Source organism: Lagopus muta, chromosome 3 (genome assembly GCF_023343835.1).
Source record: "Lagopus muta isolate bLagMut1 chromosome 3, bLagMut1 primary, whole genome shotgun sequence".
NCBI classification, from domain to species: domain Eukaryota; kingdom Metazoa; phylum Chordata; class Aves; order Galliformes; family Phasianidae; genus Lagopus; species Lagopus muta.
In genome coordinates this window covers 52,438,149-52,455,891 of record NC_064435.1, presented here as the reverse complement: position 1 = coordinate 52,455,891, position 17,743 = coordinate 52,438,149, and the positions used below count along the sequence as shown (strand labels likewise).

The window sequence follows — 17,743 nt, the reverse complement described above, 5'->3', positions numbered from 1 at the left end:
CCACAAGCTCTCTGAGCAGCCTGTTCCAGTGTTCTGTCACCCTTACCATAAGGAGGTTCTTCTACATGTAAATATGGAATTTCCTGTGTTCAAGTTTTAGGCCATTACTCTTTGTTCTATTGCTACACACCACTGAGAAGAGTTTGGTCTTATCCATTTGCCTCTCATCTCCCTTTAGATATTTATAAACTTTTATCAGATCCCTTCTCAGTCTTCCTTTCCCCAGGCTGAACAGACCCAAGTTACTCAGCCTTTCCTCATACGAGAATATGCTCCAGGCCCTTTATTATCTTTGGCCCTATGCTAGATTCCTAGGAGATCCCTGTCATTTTTAAACTGGGGAGACTAGAACTGGACACAGTAGTCTAAATGTAGCCTCACTGGGGCAGAGAAGAGGGGGAGGATCACCTCCCTTTACCTGCTGGCCACGCTCTTTTTAAGAAGCTTTCAGATTCCTTGTCCTACCTATAGACAGAACATGAAGGTACAGAATGTATTTATTGATTTGGATGTATATTTTTAGAATGAGAAATAAATTGTCAAATATAATAACATTGTTTCAAAGCAGTAAATCATGTTGTATTAATAGTGATCCCATGCAATTACTGTGAAGTTTATGAGTTTCTAGAAAATAACTATACTAAAAGCTCAACTTGTCAGTAGCAAACTAAAATAGAAGGTCAAAAGACCATCTACTAATGTGAAACATATTTTTGCTAACCTTAGTACACTACATATTTTACAATTAAGCAATAAAGCACAGCTTTCCCATCAACCAATAAAAGATAAAAAAGCAAACTATCCCAGAGAAGATTTAAGGTCAAAAGCTAAGCCAACACATGCAACAGTCTGTCATCATTAACAGTGCTTATCAAGGTCAAGGAAGTATGCCTACCTTGCGGTTCTGGAAGTGTGGAATGCAAAGTCTTAGATATTTCCCTTTTAATTAGTGTATCAGTTCTTCTTAAATTTCAAAAAACTATGTGGCAAAAAAAAAAAGAAAAAAAGAAATCCAAACCTAAATTATATGTATCTTGAAGGCTTTCTTGAATTTAAGTTCATAAGACACCAAATATCTTCAAGACATTTCCTGTATCCACACATTTTTTAACAAGTATAATAATCCCAATCTACATACAAATATAATTTATGTAAAAGTACTGTAAAATGAAGTATAAGTTTATTTCTTAAAGGCAATTTTATCGGTGAAGACAACTCTCACTGAAACTACTACAAAACCAATTATTTTGTTGCCAGTACTCAAAAACAAAATTGGTAAGAGAAATAAAATACAAAGTTCAGGATTTTTATGGTTGTTGGATTTTGGTTTTTTTTCCAAATGAAAGAATCATGGAATTGAAGTGACAAGCTTGTTAGCAGGAATTCTTTGTTATCCATCACAGTATTTACTTTTCAAAGGTGAAAATAATTACACTGTTACTTTGATAGTGGATAATTATATGGAAATAAATAATGAAATGCCTCCTCTAGGTTCTCTTTGTTTAGCATTTCCCCCATAAAGGAAGAAAGGGGAAAAAGCAAACAGTAATTAGGAGTGAAAAAAGGGAAGGTGATCCTAGACAGCTAATCACCCTTAAAATATGCTCCTTTTGACTACTCTTATTGGCACTTTTGAAGAAATCAATATACTTTTTCCAAGATGACCAAATATGCTCCTAATATACTATTGATTTAATATACTGAACTTCATAGAAAATGTTTCAGTCATCTTAGATTCCTGTATCTGAGGCTGTGTCTGAACATTCCACTCCATGTGAAAGCTGCCTTTCAGGGCAAAAGCATGTGAGGCTGCTGGTTCCTGAATTTGTCCTCATCAAGCAAGAGAACATGATCAAGGAATTCTCTTCCTTCTTTTCCCCTCACTCCAGTACACTAGCTGCAACCACTTTGTGCAAGAAAATAACACCGACTACCTCCACTGTTCCTTCAAGTGCTTATAACTAAAGACAAATCAAGCTTCCTATTGCTTTGGCACCATAACTGTACATTTACACTCAAGAGCATTTAGCTGTGTGCAACTAGAAACCAAGTAAGGATGACTGGAGGCAGAAGTATACATGTGCTGCACCTTGGACTTTATTTAACCCAAGTTCATCCAAAAAAAATTCTCAGCTGGCATTGAAGTACTATGTGAATTATCATCACACATCCTATTTCAGCATACAAAATAAAACACGCTAACGTCTAAAAAATTGGTGGAATCTTTTCCTGTTGAAGATTTCATTGAACACATGGCACTGCCTTGGGGATAAATTTATTATTTGCGTACCTCTAGACATTCCCTAAATCTTAATTTTGTATTATATTTGTCAAGTCACTGAAAAAGAACAAGTAATATCTTTGAACAAATATTAGATTATTAATAATAAAATCGCAAACATTCACAAATTCTTGACTTGCAAGCCAAAGACAATTAGGCCATAGTATGCTTCAGAAAAATCTCTGCAAATGTCTTCTCAAGCAATCTGTCCTCAAAACAATTGTCATTTCCTTTTTGTTGATAGCACAGCATAATAGATGCTCTAGGGGAACTGTTAGGTCAGGGCTTGAACTGATGACTGAACACCTGGTGAAAAGGTGTGTCTAGCCCAGAGAGCACAAACACACTGCACCTGTGCTCCCCACTTGACCAGAAGGGGTGGACCCAGGTGGAGCCATGCTTGGCTCTTATAAGAGTCAGACACTGAATAGGGAGTATCTGTTGGATCTAGGCTGCTTTGTGAGGGGGAGTGCTCTATGGTTATCCTCTTCACTAGCTGGGTGAGTTTTAGTTTTTGTTCTGTGTATGGTTTTTAGCCTACCTGTCAGTGCTTTACTGGGTACCATCAAAAGCCTACTTGAAAAAGTTTTGATTCTTTATAAGCAGTTGCCTTTTCTGTAACACTATAACAGAGAAATTTCTTTGCCTGGCTTACCGAGTGTGGTATGGAATGCCATAGTTGATCTCCTCCCTATCTTCTGCATGGAGAAAATGTGAATAATGTGGAAGCAGTGTTTGTGTCTCTTCTGGCCAATCTAGAGTCCTAGTTCTCATGCACTCCTCTGCTAATCAACTTTAGTGTTGATGGCTTCTCTTGAAAGCTTGACTTTTTTTTTTTTAATGTAGTTACTATTTTCTGTTACTTACCTGTTTGTCTCTTCACCTGTTGTGAAAGTACTTTACTTTCCCACATGCTCTTCAGAATTAAAACTGCAGTGAGAATGTGCACGTTATGAGTGTTAATCAGGCTATTTTTTTGCATACATAGAACTAGAAAGTAGTCTCACAGAGATTTTACAGGTGATAACAGCTTTCTATAGTTACTTTGTACTTTTAGTCTTTGAACTAGAACTGTCTACTGATTTCATGGCTCAACAGGTAGAAATAATATGCTTTAGGTAATATGGTAACAGATTCTTTTTTTTTTTTTTTTATGATATGCAGTTCTAGCTATTTTTACTGTAATTTGTCATAGTACACTTGTTTTACATGGTAATGTTTCTTTGGAAGTATAGTGGGAGAGCTCCTGGCCCCTCTTTGACATGTTCTTTCAACTTGCATACGGGCCTATCATAAACCATGATTAACATTTGAAAAATTGCTCTGCTTTAAAATCACATTGCATTGTGATTGTGAAGGTGGTTTGTTATCATTTATTTCTCAACTCCAAAATTCAGTAGACTTGACTTCCTCTCTATATGCTCATGGTACTGTCCAGAGTCAATATCTGAATACAAGCCTTACTAGTTCTTGCCATTTGGGCATGCAAGAATGTTAATAGTGAGTTCAACCACAGATCTCTGCTGTATAGTAAAGAGCCTGTACAGCCAAGTCAAAAAGGCAATAAATCCAGATCAGTCTTCTTACTCCTGCAGGTTTGTATTTTATGTGCCTCCTGGAGGCTGGGAGTATTGTGAGCTGCATGTAGAACTGAAGGAACAATGTTGTCCCTTGTGCACTCATGGACCCAGCCCTATTGAGCAGGTAGAAATAGTATCTGATCATAGATACACAGATAAGTAATAGAAGATTGTTAACCTAATGTAATCTGAAGACTTCTCTAAGGGCTTTTTTCTACTTTTCTCAATATCTTTATAATATAATGATCACAGAGTAAATCATGTTCCCAATTCTTTTTAATAACATGGAAAGTTACCAGAATCCAATTAAATAAATGCACCACTCTCTTTATTCACAGTAAGTAAGTAGCTTCTGATTATTTAAGTTTAAATAAAAAATAAAACTTGAGGTTTTTGTACTGTATGTGACCCTGAATGTCATTATGAGTTATGACTCTTCACTTTCAAAGCAGACTTCATCCACTACACCTGATGGGATCAACTTTTCTGTGCATTGTTAGATTGTATATTGAATTTATGAACTAGAAAAGAAACTGGCAGCACAAGAGATGAGGACTTTCCACAGTTATCTTCCAAGGCATTAATGAGCATCTTCAGGTCCGAAGCAGTGCAAAGAACTTCCGTCTGTTAGGAGATGAGGACCACCTGGTACAACATAGCATGAGTGCCCTTGTAGTTGGCCCTTAATAGTGAGCTGTAAAGGTATACTTAAAGGGGGCTATTCAAATGATGAGCAAGCCAGGAAAAAGATACAGCAAGAAACATTCAGTTCTCCCGTTAAGCACTCTTGCTGACTGTGTCCTATTCTTCCAAGCCACACGTGCTTTCATTAATAGTTATCTTTGTGGACAAGTGAGTCCAACTGGCCAAAGGAAAAGGAATTTGTAAAACAAAGATGAAAACTGCCTTGAGGGTGGTGAAGAGCAAGGCTTTTTTTCCTCTTTGGAAATCCAGACAATATCAGACTACGTTGTTTGCTGTTTTTTCTTTCTTAGGTTCCCTGCTCCTGAATGCGTTGTTAAATGTTTTCACCTCCAATTAGTAAGGGCCAGGGATTTGCTAAACTCACACTGGAGCTGTCAAACTGCTAGTTACAGGCAGTTTGAGTTTTCAGCAGTCCTGCACAGACATGAACAAAATCTCTGTTACTTAGCTCCCAATTCACCCTTTCTGTAATAGGTTTGAGCTTTTGTTTGGTTCTGTGGTAGCAATCAAATTTTCTCAGTTTATGCTATTGAGAATATGATTCTGCTTTTCAATGTCACTGTCTTCTAGTCTCTATTTAATGAATCCAATTGGGAAGTCTGTCTTTATGTCAATCTTCTGGCTTTTTTTCCTTATGTTATTCTTTCCCACCTGTTTGTTTCTGTAACAGGGTTTGCCAACTCCCTGTGAAATGCTATTAAAACTCTACAGATTTCTTTCTTCAGGACCTGAATTACAGTTCTCTGTGATGATATCTTAATTTTGTCCAAATTAGTGCAGTTGGACATTGGTGCTTTTGAGTTTTTCTCTCTCATGAACTTGTCAGCTCTGCAGCCAGTTGTGTCTTTGGTAAAGGTCTTAGATTGAAAAACAAAGACAGCGACAATCTTCCTGATGGGCAGTAAACATCCTGTGACATCTCAATCAATTACCAGAGTGTTTAGACACCATTTATAATACAGAACATGGACTGTTTGTGAATAAACTTGATTTGCAGCCTCACAAATATTAGTAGGGAAGCTTATAAATATCAGGAGGAGGGGAATAGTTAATCTGCTCAAACATGAGGTGTTTTCCTTTTGACTTGTGCATCTTTTTTTTTTCCCTCATAAGCATTCTCAGAGAAAGTGGGTGATTGATTTTAAAATGACTCTAATTCAAGGTTATGCCAGTGAGACAACTGTCTTTCTCTTTGATTTAGATGTTCTAATCTTTCCTTTACGTAAAGACTGTGTTGGCTTCATTGCCTTTATAAGCTATCTTGCTTCCAGCATTACCAGCACACTGGCTCACACACTGTTTCACCAGCAGGTAAGTGGCAGTTTAATAAACCTATCTGGAACTCAGAAAGCCTGCTTGGAGAAGGTAGTGAAAGATGCAGTGTTATTTGTATAATGAAGTTCCAAATTTCTAACCATCCTTTAAATCTTTCATTTCATAGTCATTCTTCTGTAACACAAGATTTCAGCAGGGATTTTTTTTTTTTTTTTTTTACCTCTTTTAAGAAGCTTGAGTAGTTTCCTCTTTAGGACCTGAAGAAGTAAAATAGGAAAGATTCAGTTGAAATGCTTTTGAATTTGGCCCTTAATAGCAAGCTGTAAAGGTATACTTAAAGGGGGCATACCGCTTCCACTGCTTTAACTCAGTTTTATCACTTTGTCAGCCAGAGGTCATGCATCTTTATAAATGGCCATCACACCTTTCTAAATGGTCATCAAAGAGGCTTCTGGGTCTGTGCAGGGAGTGTAGTTCCTCTCAGGTATGGCTTTGTTACATTCACTCTGTGGCAGCAAGATTGAATTCTGTTCTCACTTGCTCTAAGATAAATATTGAGTAACTCCATCAATCTACTTGATATTGTTAAAGATTTTCAGCAGCATAGCTGGCACAAGAATGTGTGTTTGGGGCACTCTTAACTACTAAAATTCTTAGTTATTTAACCCCAAGTCATTCTGTACCATACAGCCAAGGCAGAGCATAGATGATATCTGTCCTTGAAGGAGCTGTCTAGAAGGAAAGTCTAGGCAGAGTACATGTATACATTTAACACACACTACTGCAGATACTTGAGCTAACGTTTACTCTTCAACTATTGTTAGTCTTTTTAGACCATAAACAGAACAATGCTGTACTCATTGCACATGTATACAGTGCTGTACAATGCACACATATGTGCAGTTCTGTGCAGAAACAGAAATATTTGTTTTACCACAGCACCATTTCTTTGATCCTAGTGCAGGAAAAAGAATAACCCAGTATGGGACACCTTCCTACACTTTCTAAATCTTTCCAGAAGTGAGTTCAGATGACAGTACTCCATTTTCAATGAGACTTTGACTACTTCTACCAGTAAGAGGAGTTGCATCAGCACTGGATGCCTGCACACAGACTGAAGATTTGTCGCCTCTCCTCCAAAGCAATCAGATTTCTATGGGCTTGCAGAATTTGGGATTGATTCTTCTCATATTTGTTTTCCTGTCTGTTACTTCTCCCTCTCCTTAGTCATGAAGACAGTTCTGAAAATCAGCATCTTCAAGAGGTGGCTTTTTCACCCTGTCCCCATCCAAAGAAAATAAACATCTATCGAATTTATTTCTAATCACTCTTTTCACTATTTTTACTTTTTAATGTAAATATCTCAGTGGCAAGTTACATAGCACACTGGTATTTTCAATTAGCTTCCAGGAAATAAGCTTGTCTCTTCCATGTATATTTTCTTTCAATAAGACACACATGGATTTACAAGATACAGTGCATTCATGGCTGTTCAAACTCAGTAGATCCATATCCTTGGTTTCTGTCATTTAAAATTAGGAAAAAAAATTCCTAGTAGTTCCACCTATTTTAACTATTGCTTTAATTTCAGCTACTGGAGCATTCACACCTGGAGAAAAAGATGGATGGCTCTTTTTTTTTTTTAAAAAAAAAAAAAAAAACTTAGGGCAGTTCTTAGAGCAGAAACACAGATCTTTTCTTTCAAGAAATGGTTAATGTATCTCTGTACAGGAGATTTCCTTGGTGCTTGTTGATAACATCTCTGATGGCACTATTACTGGCAAACTTGATGATTTACTGGAAAGCATTGACCTCAGAAATGTCATTTGAAGGCCTCTTGATTGATTCTTACAGTGATCCCACAGAACTATTTGTCCACTATTCAAATTCACTATTTTTCATTTCTTATAGATAGTTATGCTTAAAATTAATTCCTGCTGGAGGTAAGTATGAAAGAATAGTATAGTATAAGCAGTCTGAAGCACAGTAACCAATGCTTCCAAAAAAATTAGTTGCTGTTTGTCATTGTCTTGTTACCAAGTCAGTTCAGTGGCTCAATATTCACGTACTGAAGTTAAGGATTTAAACCCCAGGACTCAAGTGCATCTCTTCCAAAGCAATTAGTTGCATCAGGAATATCAGGGTGTTATTCCTTAGGTAGACTGCCTTGCTATAAACTGCAAAGGACTTGTCACTTTTCTTCACAACTTTAAAAAGGGAGCAGCAGCATGATGGAGTGTGAGCCTCCATGCATTTTCCAAAAAGAGACGGTCATGATCACATCTACTGTCCAGCTGCAAAGCTGGGGAAAATCTTCACTGAATTTAATTACCTTTTCTTAAATAACTTGTAAATGTTCCCATCCCAAGGGCATAGTGTCTTCAGTGGTGGGAAATAAAAAAACACAAATCTTTTTCCCCTCTGATATTGGCAAGATTTTAAATGTGTTGAGAACTCGGGACATCTTTTTTTTTTTTTTTTCATTGTTTTCACTTTTCTGGTTTTCATCATCTTTGAAGTACCCAGGATTTGCATGATGTTTTGAACTGAAGCTGTTTTAGCATTGTATGGAGATGAGTAGCCCTGGCTAATACATAGTTTCTGTGTAGCCTGAATGTTTTCTTGTTTTTTGTTGTTGGAAACAAAATCATGGCATGCTGTATATACATAAGCTTAAATATGAATGAGGATGTCCAGGTTTCTTGAAGTGACATTTCTCCTTATTCCTAAAACAAACATCTAGCATGTTCTCTTGAAGGTGATTTTATGGGGAAATGATGTGGCAGTAAGAAATATTTCTTCTACATTTTCTTCATCTCTATACTTTATAAAACCTTCAGACTGTCCAGTTTCTGATCCAGTATGAAAATTCTTCAATACCTTATCTAAGTCAGGAAAATGTATATAGAATTCTGTTCAATGTATGCGTGTATATCTGACACTTAAAATGTCAGCAAGAGTGGTTTCCAACCAGATTTCACTCTAGAAGTGTTGCCTACAATGAAGTCAGAGTTACAACTGTGCAAGAAACATTTTGTTAGTCCAGTTGGTGTATGTGTGGCTTTCGGTTCAATAATATTTTTCTGTATTTAGTTTGCATGAGTGTACATTTTCCTCTTATTGTATCATTATTGCCTTTTATGTCTAGTAGTGCAAAACTTCTTGAAAGTACTGGACATGAAAATCATATGGGGTGTATTCCTTATTCTGATGCAGTTAATCTCCAAGACTTAGAGCAGCAAACATCTTTATGTATGCTTGCTATATTTAGGAATGATGCTAGTCCATGAAATTGCAGTTAGGCCACATAATGTTGTATAGCATTCTGGGGACATGTGGAAAAATTGGAAGAGCTGTAATCAGCCATTAATATCTGGCTAACTCTGTTTTGTTGAACACTAGAGGGAGATCAAAGCAAAAGAATAAATGACTAATAGAGTGTAGACTGTATTTACTAATTCAGTTTGTTCATAAAACTTCAATTGATGAAATGAAACAACAGGTATGGTATTATCCTAATTTTTCACCATTGTTTTCTCATGCCTTTATTTGGTATTGTTTTACCTGAAATGTGATTTTAAAGAATAATGAAAACCTGATAAGGGAAAGGACTGTGCTTATATAAGTATTTCAATGAATGAATTCTGTGTAAAAAATGCTTTTATGTAAAACATCTACTTTGAGGCAAAGACTGAGATTTCATTTTTAGCTGCTGAAACAAACACAGTTTGTCTGTCTCACTGTTTTCTAAGTACTCAGGACTTTGTTTTGGTACAGCCCTGCAGCAGTAAGCAGAGGGAACTCATTTATCGCAGGACTTTCATCAGTGTGTAAGCAACTGAGACTGATCACATTCAGAGCAGGATACAACCCTTTCACAGTCATAACTGCTGTTTTATTCAGTGTTTGCTGAACAAATTTTGTAACAAAAAATTGCCTCTTAAGGTGCAATTTTTTTTTTTTTTTTTTTTTTTTTTTTTTAGATTTGTGTAAAATAAAGTTATCAAATGCACACTTTCGTACCTTCTCAGTTACTGTTGGGAAATAGCAAGCCTTTCCATAGAATTCCCAAAGGAAGGGCCCTTAGGGCATTTAATAGTTTCCTGAGAGGAAGGCTCTGGCTTATCAGGCTCTAGCAGAGAAGGAACATTGGCATCCAAGCTTCAAAACTAAGGAATTATTCATGCTGCAGTTTGTACAGACTGCTATGTTCTTAGGGATGCCTGAGCTGGGTGGAGACAGGACTGTGTTGGCACTTGTTATTGCAGTGAAGAGTTCACAGTGGGTTAGGTTGTCCTGTATAAACTGTTGCTGAGTGCCATACTCCTACTGCACTGCCTGCCAGACATGGTAATGCACTTGCACAAGCATCAACTGTGTATTGTTTTTATTATTAGGGTGTCTACAGGCTCAGAGGATGTGACAGAAATGAGAGGAAGGAGAAGCGTAGGTGGAAAGGGAGAGGTAGAACTTGGCCTCTCAGCGCAGCAAGCTGCTACAGTGGTTCAGGACTTACACCATAACTTCTCTTAAGAGTACCAGGCAGCTATCCTGCACACAGAAAACAATAATATCCATGTAATATTAATAGCAAGACTATGCATCCACCTACAAAGCTTCTTGTTTAGTGTCACATCTAGGAGAGACAGGTGACTTTCAGCCGAGGGACCACATCTCTGAGACCAGGTACTCAGGGGAGTGGTAATGCTGTGTGAATTCATCTGGTGCAGTAACTTAACATTTTTAAGAACTATGTAGTTAAAACTAAAGACAGATTTTGGGATCTATGTGCTCTTTTTCACCTCTTGCTTGAGCAAAGCCCACCTGGTAGGCAAAATAAGTGCCCACCAGAACATGCAGGGAATGTCTTGTCCTCATAGATCACCTTCTGATAACAGGTCTAGTTCTTTTCATCACCATGAAAGCCAGTGTTGACCTAACGAAGAGGGGAAATTGTCCTTTTATTTGTTTTACAACTTTATAAACTAACTAACTCAATGTTTTTTATGTGACATGTTTCCTTCATAAATGCCTTGTACATCTGGAGAAGCTGGAAAAAAAAAAGAAAAAATTTTTCTTTTCAAATGGATTTGGATACAAAATCATGTTCACTCAAATGGCAGTTGCTGAGAGTTGTATAAAGCTCTCATCCGTGTACAGGTGTGTGACCTGTGCTGTCATTTTTCAGAAAAAGGTTGTTGTCAGCTGCATCAGGCAACATAATCAGTCACGTTCTTCAACCAACCACCTCCACAGGGGTTGTTGTTCCAGTCTGACCAAGATGTATAAGAAGAACCTTGTTGCTATTACCGCTAACTACGCCAGTTGATTTAATGTTTTGAAACTGAAGGAAGGGCTTTATTTAGTAACTGCTTATCCAATTAAAAAAATGTATCAAGTTCAGACCTGACTACTCCCAAACCTTGCAGGTACTAAGTCACTGTATTTCTAATGCATAGAAAATTGATTGATTTTTTTTTTTTTTTTTTTTTTTTGTTATCAATATGCACTGGGCATGCAGGAAAGAATTATGCATTTTGTCCAAGGTTAATCCTGTTCAGTGTAGAGACCCCTCAACATCCACTGGGACTTTCTCAGCATGGCTGCAGGCAGAAATACTGGTGTTGTGCCTTAGCTATGCAATATGCATGGTGCCAGCATACTTTGTCAGTGTCAGAGTGCTGTAAAGAAATAAACCATAATCACAGTGAATGAATATAATTGATAGGTAATCCAAATTACAAACATGTTTCGTATGTTTTTACACCACTGTATACTTCCCAGTCCTGGCTTGCTGTCTTCCCTGCTTTGTCTTGCTTTAAAAAAAAACTACAGACTAAATGGAAATTGCTGATAATATTATAAATGTATGCATTTTAGCAACTTCACTATTGTTGCCAGCTCATTTCCCATTATGCCAGATCAGGAGACTGCCTCTTTTTATATAAATAATGTTTCAGAATATCCAAACTGACTGAGTTGTTGACTTCTCCCTCCAGGATCTAATTTAAATGTGTGAAGGAAAAGCCAGAGGCTTTTTGCTGGATTTGCGATACTTACCATTAAATTTGAAAATGTGTTTCAAAGTTTTTTGGTGTTTGGTGGCAATGGTGTTATTCATTGCTTATTTCTCTTCAATGCTTTCTGCTACAGGCAAAGTTTTTATTAGACGTTGCATAACCACAAGTAAGTGAAAAGCCAAGTAGTTCAGCCACTGTTGGGGGGAGGGGGGGAGGAGGTTGAAGTATAATGCACATTTTTATTCCTAAATTGCTGTGTCCTTTTCTTAACAATCCTGACACATGAGCTCTGGTTGTTAAAAGTTGTTTTTTGCAGACATGTGCAAAAGATAAATCTGAGATCAACTGGAGACTGGTGCTGGTTAATGATATTGATCTTTTATCGGGATAGTACAATGATGAAGCAGATGAACGCCCTATTGGCAGTGGAGAGGAAGTGTCGCATCAAGGCTGTGTCTGGTAGTGCAACTAACACAAGGGTAAATGTTTTTCAGCTGATGGCCATTTATAGCTTTGTGCAAAATAGCCTTGGCTTTAATTTCAGTGGGTAGTCAGTGGAAATACGACTCGGAGTACTAAGGTATTCTCGTGTTTTCCTTCTGTGGAAACTATTAACTTTAAGGATGCACAGAGGTTACTGATCATGATCACAAGAGCCTTATACTCTGTATGTAGCCTGCCTATCCTGTGCTGTACTTAAGCATTGAACTACTTTGTGTACACTCCCTGGTCATTCTGTAGCTGCAAAAGAATCCTGTAAATGTGGGATTACAGCAGAAGTATGATCAAAATATGCATTGTGTAGGTGAAGCAGTGGATTTACAACCTGTCTACAACAGGATATGTACATAGAAACTTCTGTCTGGGAAGTCTGACAATGGTGTGACTGCACTGAAGCATCAGAACAGGATTAACTGGGAACATCTTTCATAGAATCCTAATAGTCTTCAGTAGCAATATATACATATTGAAATGGGAATCTCTGAAATAAGAATGTCTTTGGCTCTTAATTGTCTGGAAACAACATTAAGTGATATAGCATAACAATTCATTTCTATAACTGCTGAGAATCCTTAACACAGTTATTGTAAATTTAAGAAGGTTTATATTCTGTAAAAGCAGTAAACGTAATGTCATGCCATTCAAAATGCTGCTTTCAGCAATAGAGCCATCATGTTTATAAAGGGAATAAGTTCAGCAGTATGAGTGTACCAGCAAAGCAAAAGTACTGGAAAAGAGTTGAGAAGGAACAGTGATGTAACAAATGTTTGTTTTTTCCAACTCATCGTGTTTAAATCCCGTTTAAACAAGGTTTTGTTTGGAGTGTCCATGTTAACTTTCTATTGAGTGAAAATTAGGTTATGAAACAGATCATTAGATGAGAAATCATAAACTTAACCTGGAGAGTAGTTGTGAGAATAGGAAAAAATACCACTACAAAGACATTGGTGCATGTCTTGCATATGCCAACAGATGTTAATCTAATTGTCCAGATGTGCTGCAGTGCAATTCAGTTCTTTCACTCCATTACAGGGCCTTTTTTTTTTTTTTTTTTTCCTGATAAGTATGGGAGCTGTCTTGAATGCTTTCTTTTAAGGGAGCTGATAGCTTCTTTCAATTAAGTTCATGTTCTCTGGTTGGTCCAGTTTTCAGCATATTTCACAACAAGTAGTACCTTACTGGCAATCTCAGCAGATGATAATAGCAAACCCAGGTCAGAAACCTGTTATCTCTTGCTATATGGCCAAACACATTTGAACTGAATGCTCAAAATGCATTAGAGCTGATCACATTCAAGCTGAGGTTCAGCTTTGCCATTTACAGGCAGCCACCAACACTTAAGGAGGGCTTGTATAAGATGTAATTAAAACTTCTGAATTCTTCTTTTGAAACAGTACTAAAGAGCATCATGGCATTTAGCAAACCTGACTAGGAACAAATGCCCAAATGCATTTCAAGGCATATTGGTATGAAAGTGCTAGAGAACGAAAGGCTGTTTTGAACTTAAAAATAGGAGAATATTTCAGTTCTTAAAAAGGGGAACATTCCAAATAGCAACTGCATTTGTACTTCACAAATGGAGCTATTAAAATTACAAGAAAAAATGTCCGTAATTCTCTATGGGTAATAGCTGAGCCAAACTAATATCACATGCATTTACACCTTAATGAATAGCTTAAAAAGAGTAATCCTTTGGAAAGATTCCTATAGGCTTTCATGTAATTTAGACCAGGATAATTACAAAGAAAGAAAAAATATTTCAGTGCAGAAACAAAACATTTGATCTTTTAGATAGATGTAAAATACAGCCAAAAAAAGATTTTGCTTTGGATCTTAAAAATATATTCAAATCAAGGGAATGTTTCAATTTGCCTGAAAAGACAGTTTGGCACAAGTATCTAGCATAACTGGAAAAAAATCAATATTTATAATGTTCACATCTAAATTAAGAGCATTTTTTTATTTCAACATCAACAGTGTGGTGGTAAATATGCTACTGTTCTGGACAACAGCTTATCTTGGCATTGGTTTCATCCATGTCTAATAATGCTATAAATCTTGTAAGAAATGCCAGACTTTCCCAAAGCAAACAGCTGGGCCAGCAGAAACTGCCAAATTCTTAAGTCTGTGAAATCTGTTTCAGTAAACATGGGATGTTCATCAGTAAAGAAAGCTATATATATATATATATATATATATATATATATATTTTTTTTTTTTTTTTTTTTTTTTTTTTAAACTTCCCTGCAGCTAACAAAGAATTTACACCTTACTTTCCTCTGAGGCACCATGGAGCTTGGAGCATCTCTTATTTTATCCAAAGCAACTAAGCTTCACTCCAGTGATATATATTCATTCAATTGCGAAAGGTGATATTTCAAATGTTTGCTTTTTTTTTTTTTTTTTTTTTTTGGCATGTGGCAATTTTCTTCTTGATACTTATTTTTCTATATGTTCTATTGCAGGAGAAATTCAAAACATTTCAGTCAAGACTTCAGATTGATCCAGATAAGGTAGAATGTCTTCAGCAAAAGGATGGTCTGATTGACAGGTCAGCTTCAACGTAAAGCCAAGCCTGAGAAACAGCGATACAGAGGCTTTCCAAGAGCAGAAGCAATGAGCACTGAGATACCTTCCAACCTAATCAAACATGCAGGGCAGACAAGCATTCCATCTCTCAAAAATATAACAGATTTTTCCTTAAATATCACTGACTGCAACCAGGTCGTGGTGCCAGAGGAAGTCTTTTTCACTGTTGCTGCTGCTGGCATACTAGAAAATCTACTTGTCCTTGTCGCTGTCATCAGAAATAAGAATTTGCACTTGCCCATGTACTTCTTCATTTGTAGCTTAGCCATTTCAGACATGTTAGGCAGCTTGTACAAAACTCTGGAGAACATCTTTATTATCTTGTGCAAAATGGGGTACCTGACACGTCGTGGGGACTTTGAGAAAAAGCTGGATGATGCCATGGACTCCATGTTCATTCTGTCTTTACTGGGGTCCATTTTCAGCTTGCTAGCTATTGCAGCAGACAGATACATCACTATCTTCTATGCTTTGCGGTACCATAATATAATGACAGTACGAAGGGCTTTGGTCATCTTGGCAATCATTTGGACATTCTGTGCTGGCAGTAGCATTGTCATTGCCCTCTTCTCCCATGAAATCGCTACAGTCATTCCCTTCACCATCCTGTTCCCTTTAATGATGTTTTTTATACTGTGCCTCTATATCCATATGTTCCTCCTAGCCCGATCTCATGCTAAAAAGATTGCCTCGCTGCCAACCAGTGCAGTCCATCAGAGAACTAACATGAAAGGAGCCATTACACTGACTATTTTCCTTGGAGTCTTCCTTTGCTGTTGGGCCCCCTTTGTTCTTCACATCCTTTTAGCAAGATTTTGCCCACACAACCCTTACTGTGCCTGCTACATGTCCATTTTCCATGTGAATGGGACCCTCATAATGTGCAATGCAATCATCGATCCTATGATTTTTGCATTCCGAAGTCCAGAATTACGAAGTACGTTTAAGAAGATGTTTTGCTGTGCCAGGCATAACTGGAACTGGTAGAAATTAAATGAAGTCAAATATTATTGAAGCACACCCAATGCAACATCAGTTTGCAGTTAAAAATACTAACACAAAATAATACTACACTTGCACTGCCAATGATTTTCAGAGGGCTGTAAAAGAATGCATATGAGCAAAGCATCCAGACAAGTCTTTGTCAACTAAGCCTCTAGAAACATTATTGATTAAGTGAATTTTACTGATATTTTTAGACTATTGCATGGAAATTAACTGTCAACATTTCAGGAAAACTTCAATGTAAATCTTCTGCAGCAAGCCTTGTGTTCCCCTAGAGATGAGTTAATGCAGTAATTTCAATTTAAAATGTATACTACTTTAAAATTATGTTGCTTAAATCACAAATAAATGAATAATTATTTTAAAACTTCACAGTTACATAGAAGTCTGTAATAAAGCAGAAAATATGAACTTGTCCTTAGCTGGCAATGTTCACTCATTACTTTGTTCTTCAACATAAGGTGTCCTTAAAATCTTTCCATTAGTAATTTTCAAACGTCAAAAATAACTTTTGGAGCATGAGTCCAAGCAAAACTGTTTTGGTTTAAAAGCTATTTTCAGTGACCAAATGTTTTTTCCTAACATAGAGATGTTGTGGCAGCACAGATTATAGGCTTTCAATTTTGAAATCCCAAAGCCAGGTCTGGATCAGCAAAGGGAACTGCTGCCTTTGCCAGCTCTTCATTAAAATTCCATAGATCAGTTTATTTTGATAAAAAAAAGTAGGCTTCAGAGAAAGAAAAAGAACTCTGGTATAGCATTAATTTTCTAAACATGACACAACAAGGAATTAAAAAAATAAAATACCAGACAGAAAATTGAAAGATCTCCAAGGAATTCAGTCATCTGGAAAGGGATCAGCCAGCCAGTTTGGAAGAATGCTACAAAACAGATTGCAATTTACAAAATCCTAGTGAGAAATTTTTGAATTGTCCCTGTCAAAATAATACAACACTTAGAAAACTGTAAGGCAGAATAGTTTTCATCTCAAAGTATCCCGAAGCAGTCTGGAGCATATGGTGAATTAACCTCACAGTAATTCCACAGAGTTATTCAGCTATGCCAGAGACAAACGATTTAGTAAAATACAGACATGAAACCGGGGAGCCAAGGCATGGCTAGAACAAGAAGAGAGGAAAAGAGAAAATCCATTTATGCACGAATAGAAGATCTTTTCTATTGCATCTATCAAAGCACAATAAGAAAAACACATATTTTAAGATCTATGAGATATGGACAATAGTATAAGTATTCAGAAGAACTTAGGGTTACAGATAAAGATGTAAGAAGGGAAGCAATAAATCTGAAAGTCTCTACAGAACTAAACAAAGAAAATAAATGAGAAAAAGTGAGTTGGTGAATATTAAAATGATAAAACGCTTAGGAAAGAAAATCATGATATAGACAGACTTTATGTCTGCAACACATGAAATATATATAAAATGCAGTTCCTTCAAAACTCTATTTTCCACCCTCCTCCCTGCTAAAGAAATAGATGAGAGAGCTAAGTACCCTCCATCATGTTAAGAAGTCACTGCATCTCCTTAGTCCACTCTATATATACACAAAGCCTCCATGTTCAGACTGTGGTCTTCAAATGTAAGTTTTAGTAAAACATGCAATAAACATACATATAACTTCTAAACATGACAAAGTAGTCACTGAAGAAAGCACTATACATTTATCACTGTAAAGAGGATGGAACATTCCAGACCGATTCATATCATAATCCAATTGTAAAATATTTTATTGAGATCCAGTATGAAGTCCTTCAAGAAAGACCACTC

General features: G+C 36.7%; 1 protein-coding gene across 6 annotated transcripts; it reads left to right on the top strand.

Moving 5' to 3' along the window:
- The first annotated feature begins 2,669 nt into the window (after positions 1 to 2,669).
- MC2R (melanocortin 2 receptor) lies at positions 2,670 to 16,754 on the top strand. 6 transcript variants are annotated; one of them, XM_048939969.1, is made up of 4 exons: positions 2,697 to 2,781; positions 12,253 to 12,340; positions 14,613 to 14,731; positions 14,828 to 16,754. In XM_048939969.1, the coding sequence occupies exon 4, from the start codon at positions 14,979 to 14,981 to the stop codon at positions 15,936 to 15,938; it is 960 nt and encodes a 319-aa protein (XP_048795926.1). In that variant the 5' UTR covers positions 2,697 to 2,781; positions 12,253 to 12,340; positions 14,613 to 14,731; positions 14,828 to 14,978; the 3' UTR covers positions 15,939 to 16,754. The 6 variants fall into 6 exon arrangements, with proteins under 6 accessions (XP_048795924.1, XP_048795926.1, XP_048795922.1 ...); XM_048939965.1 differs by having other exon boundaries at positions 2,729 to 2,781; positions 12,178 to 12,340; XM_048939968.1 differs by lacking the exon at positions 2,697 to 2,781 and adding an exon at positions 3,908 to 3,985 and having other exon boundaries at positions 12,178 to 12,340.
- Positions 16,755 to 17,743: the final 989 nt, after the last annotated feature.

Coding starts and splice junctions, on each gene's coding strand:
- MC2R (XM_048939967.1), top strand. CDS start 14,979: ATGAGCACTGAGATACCTTCCAACCTAATCAAACATGCAGGGCAGACA.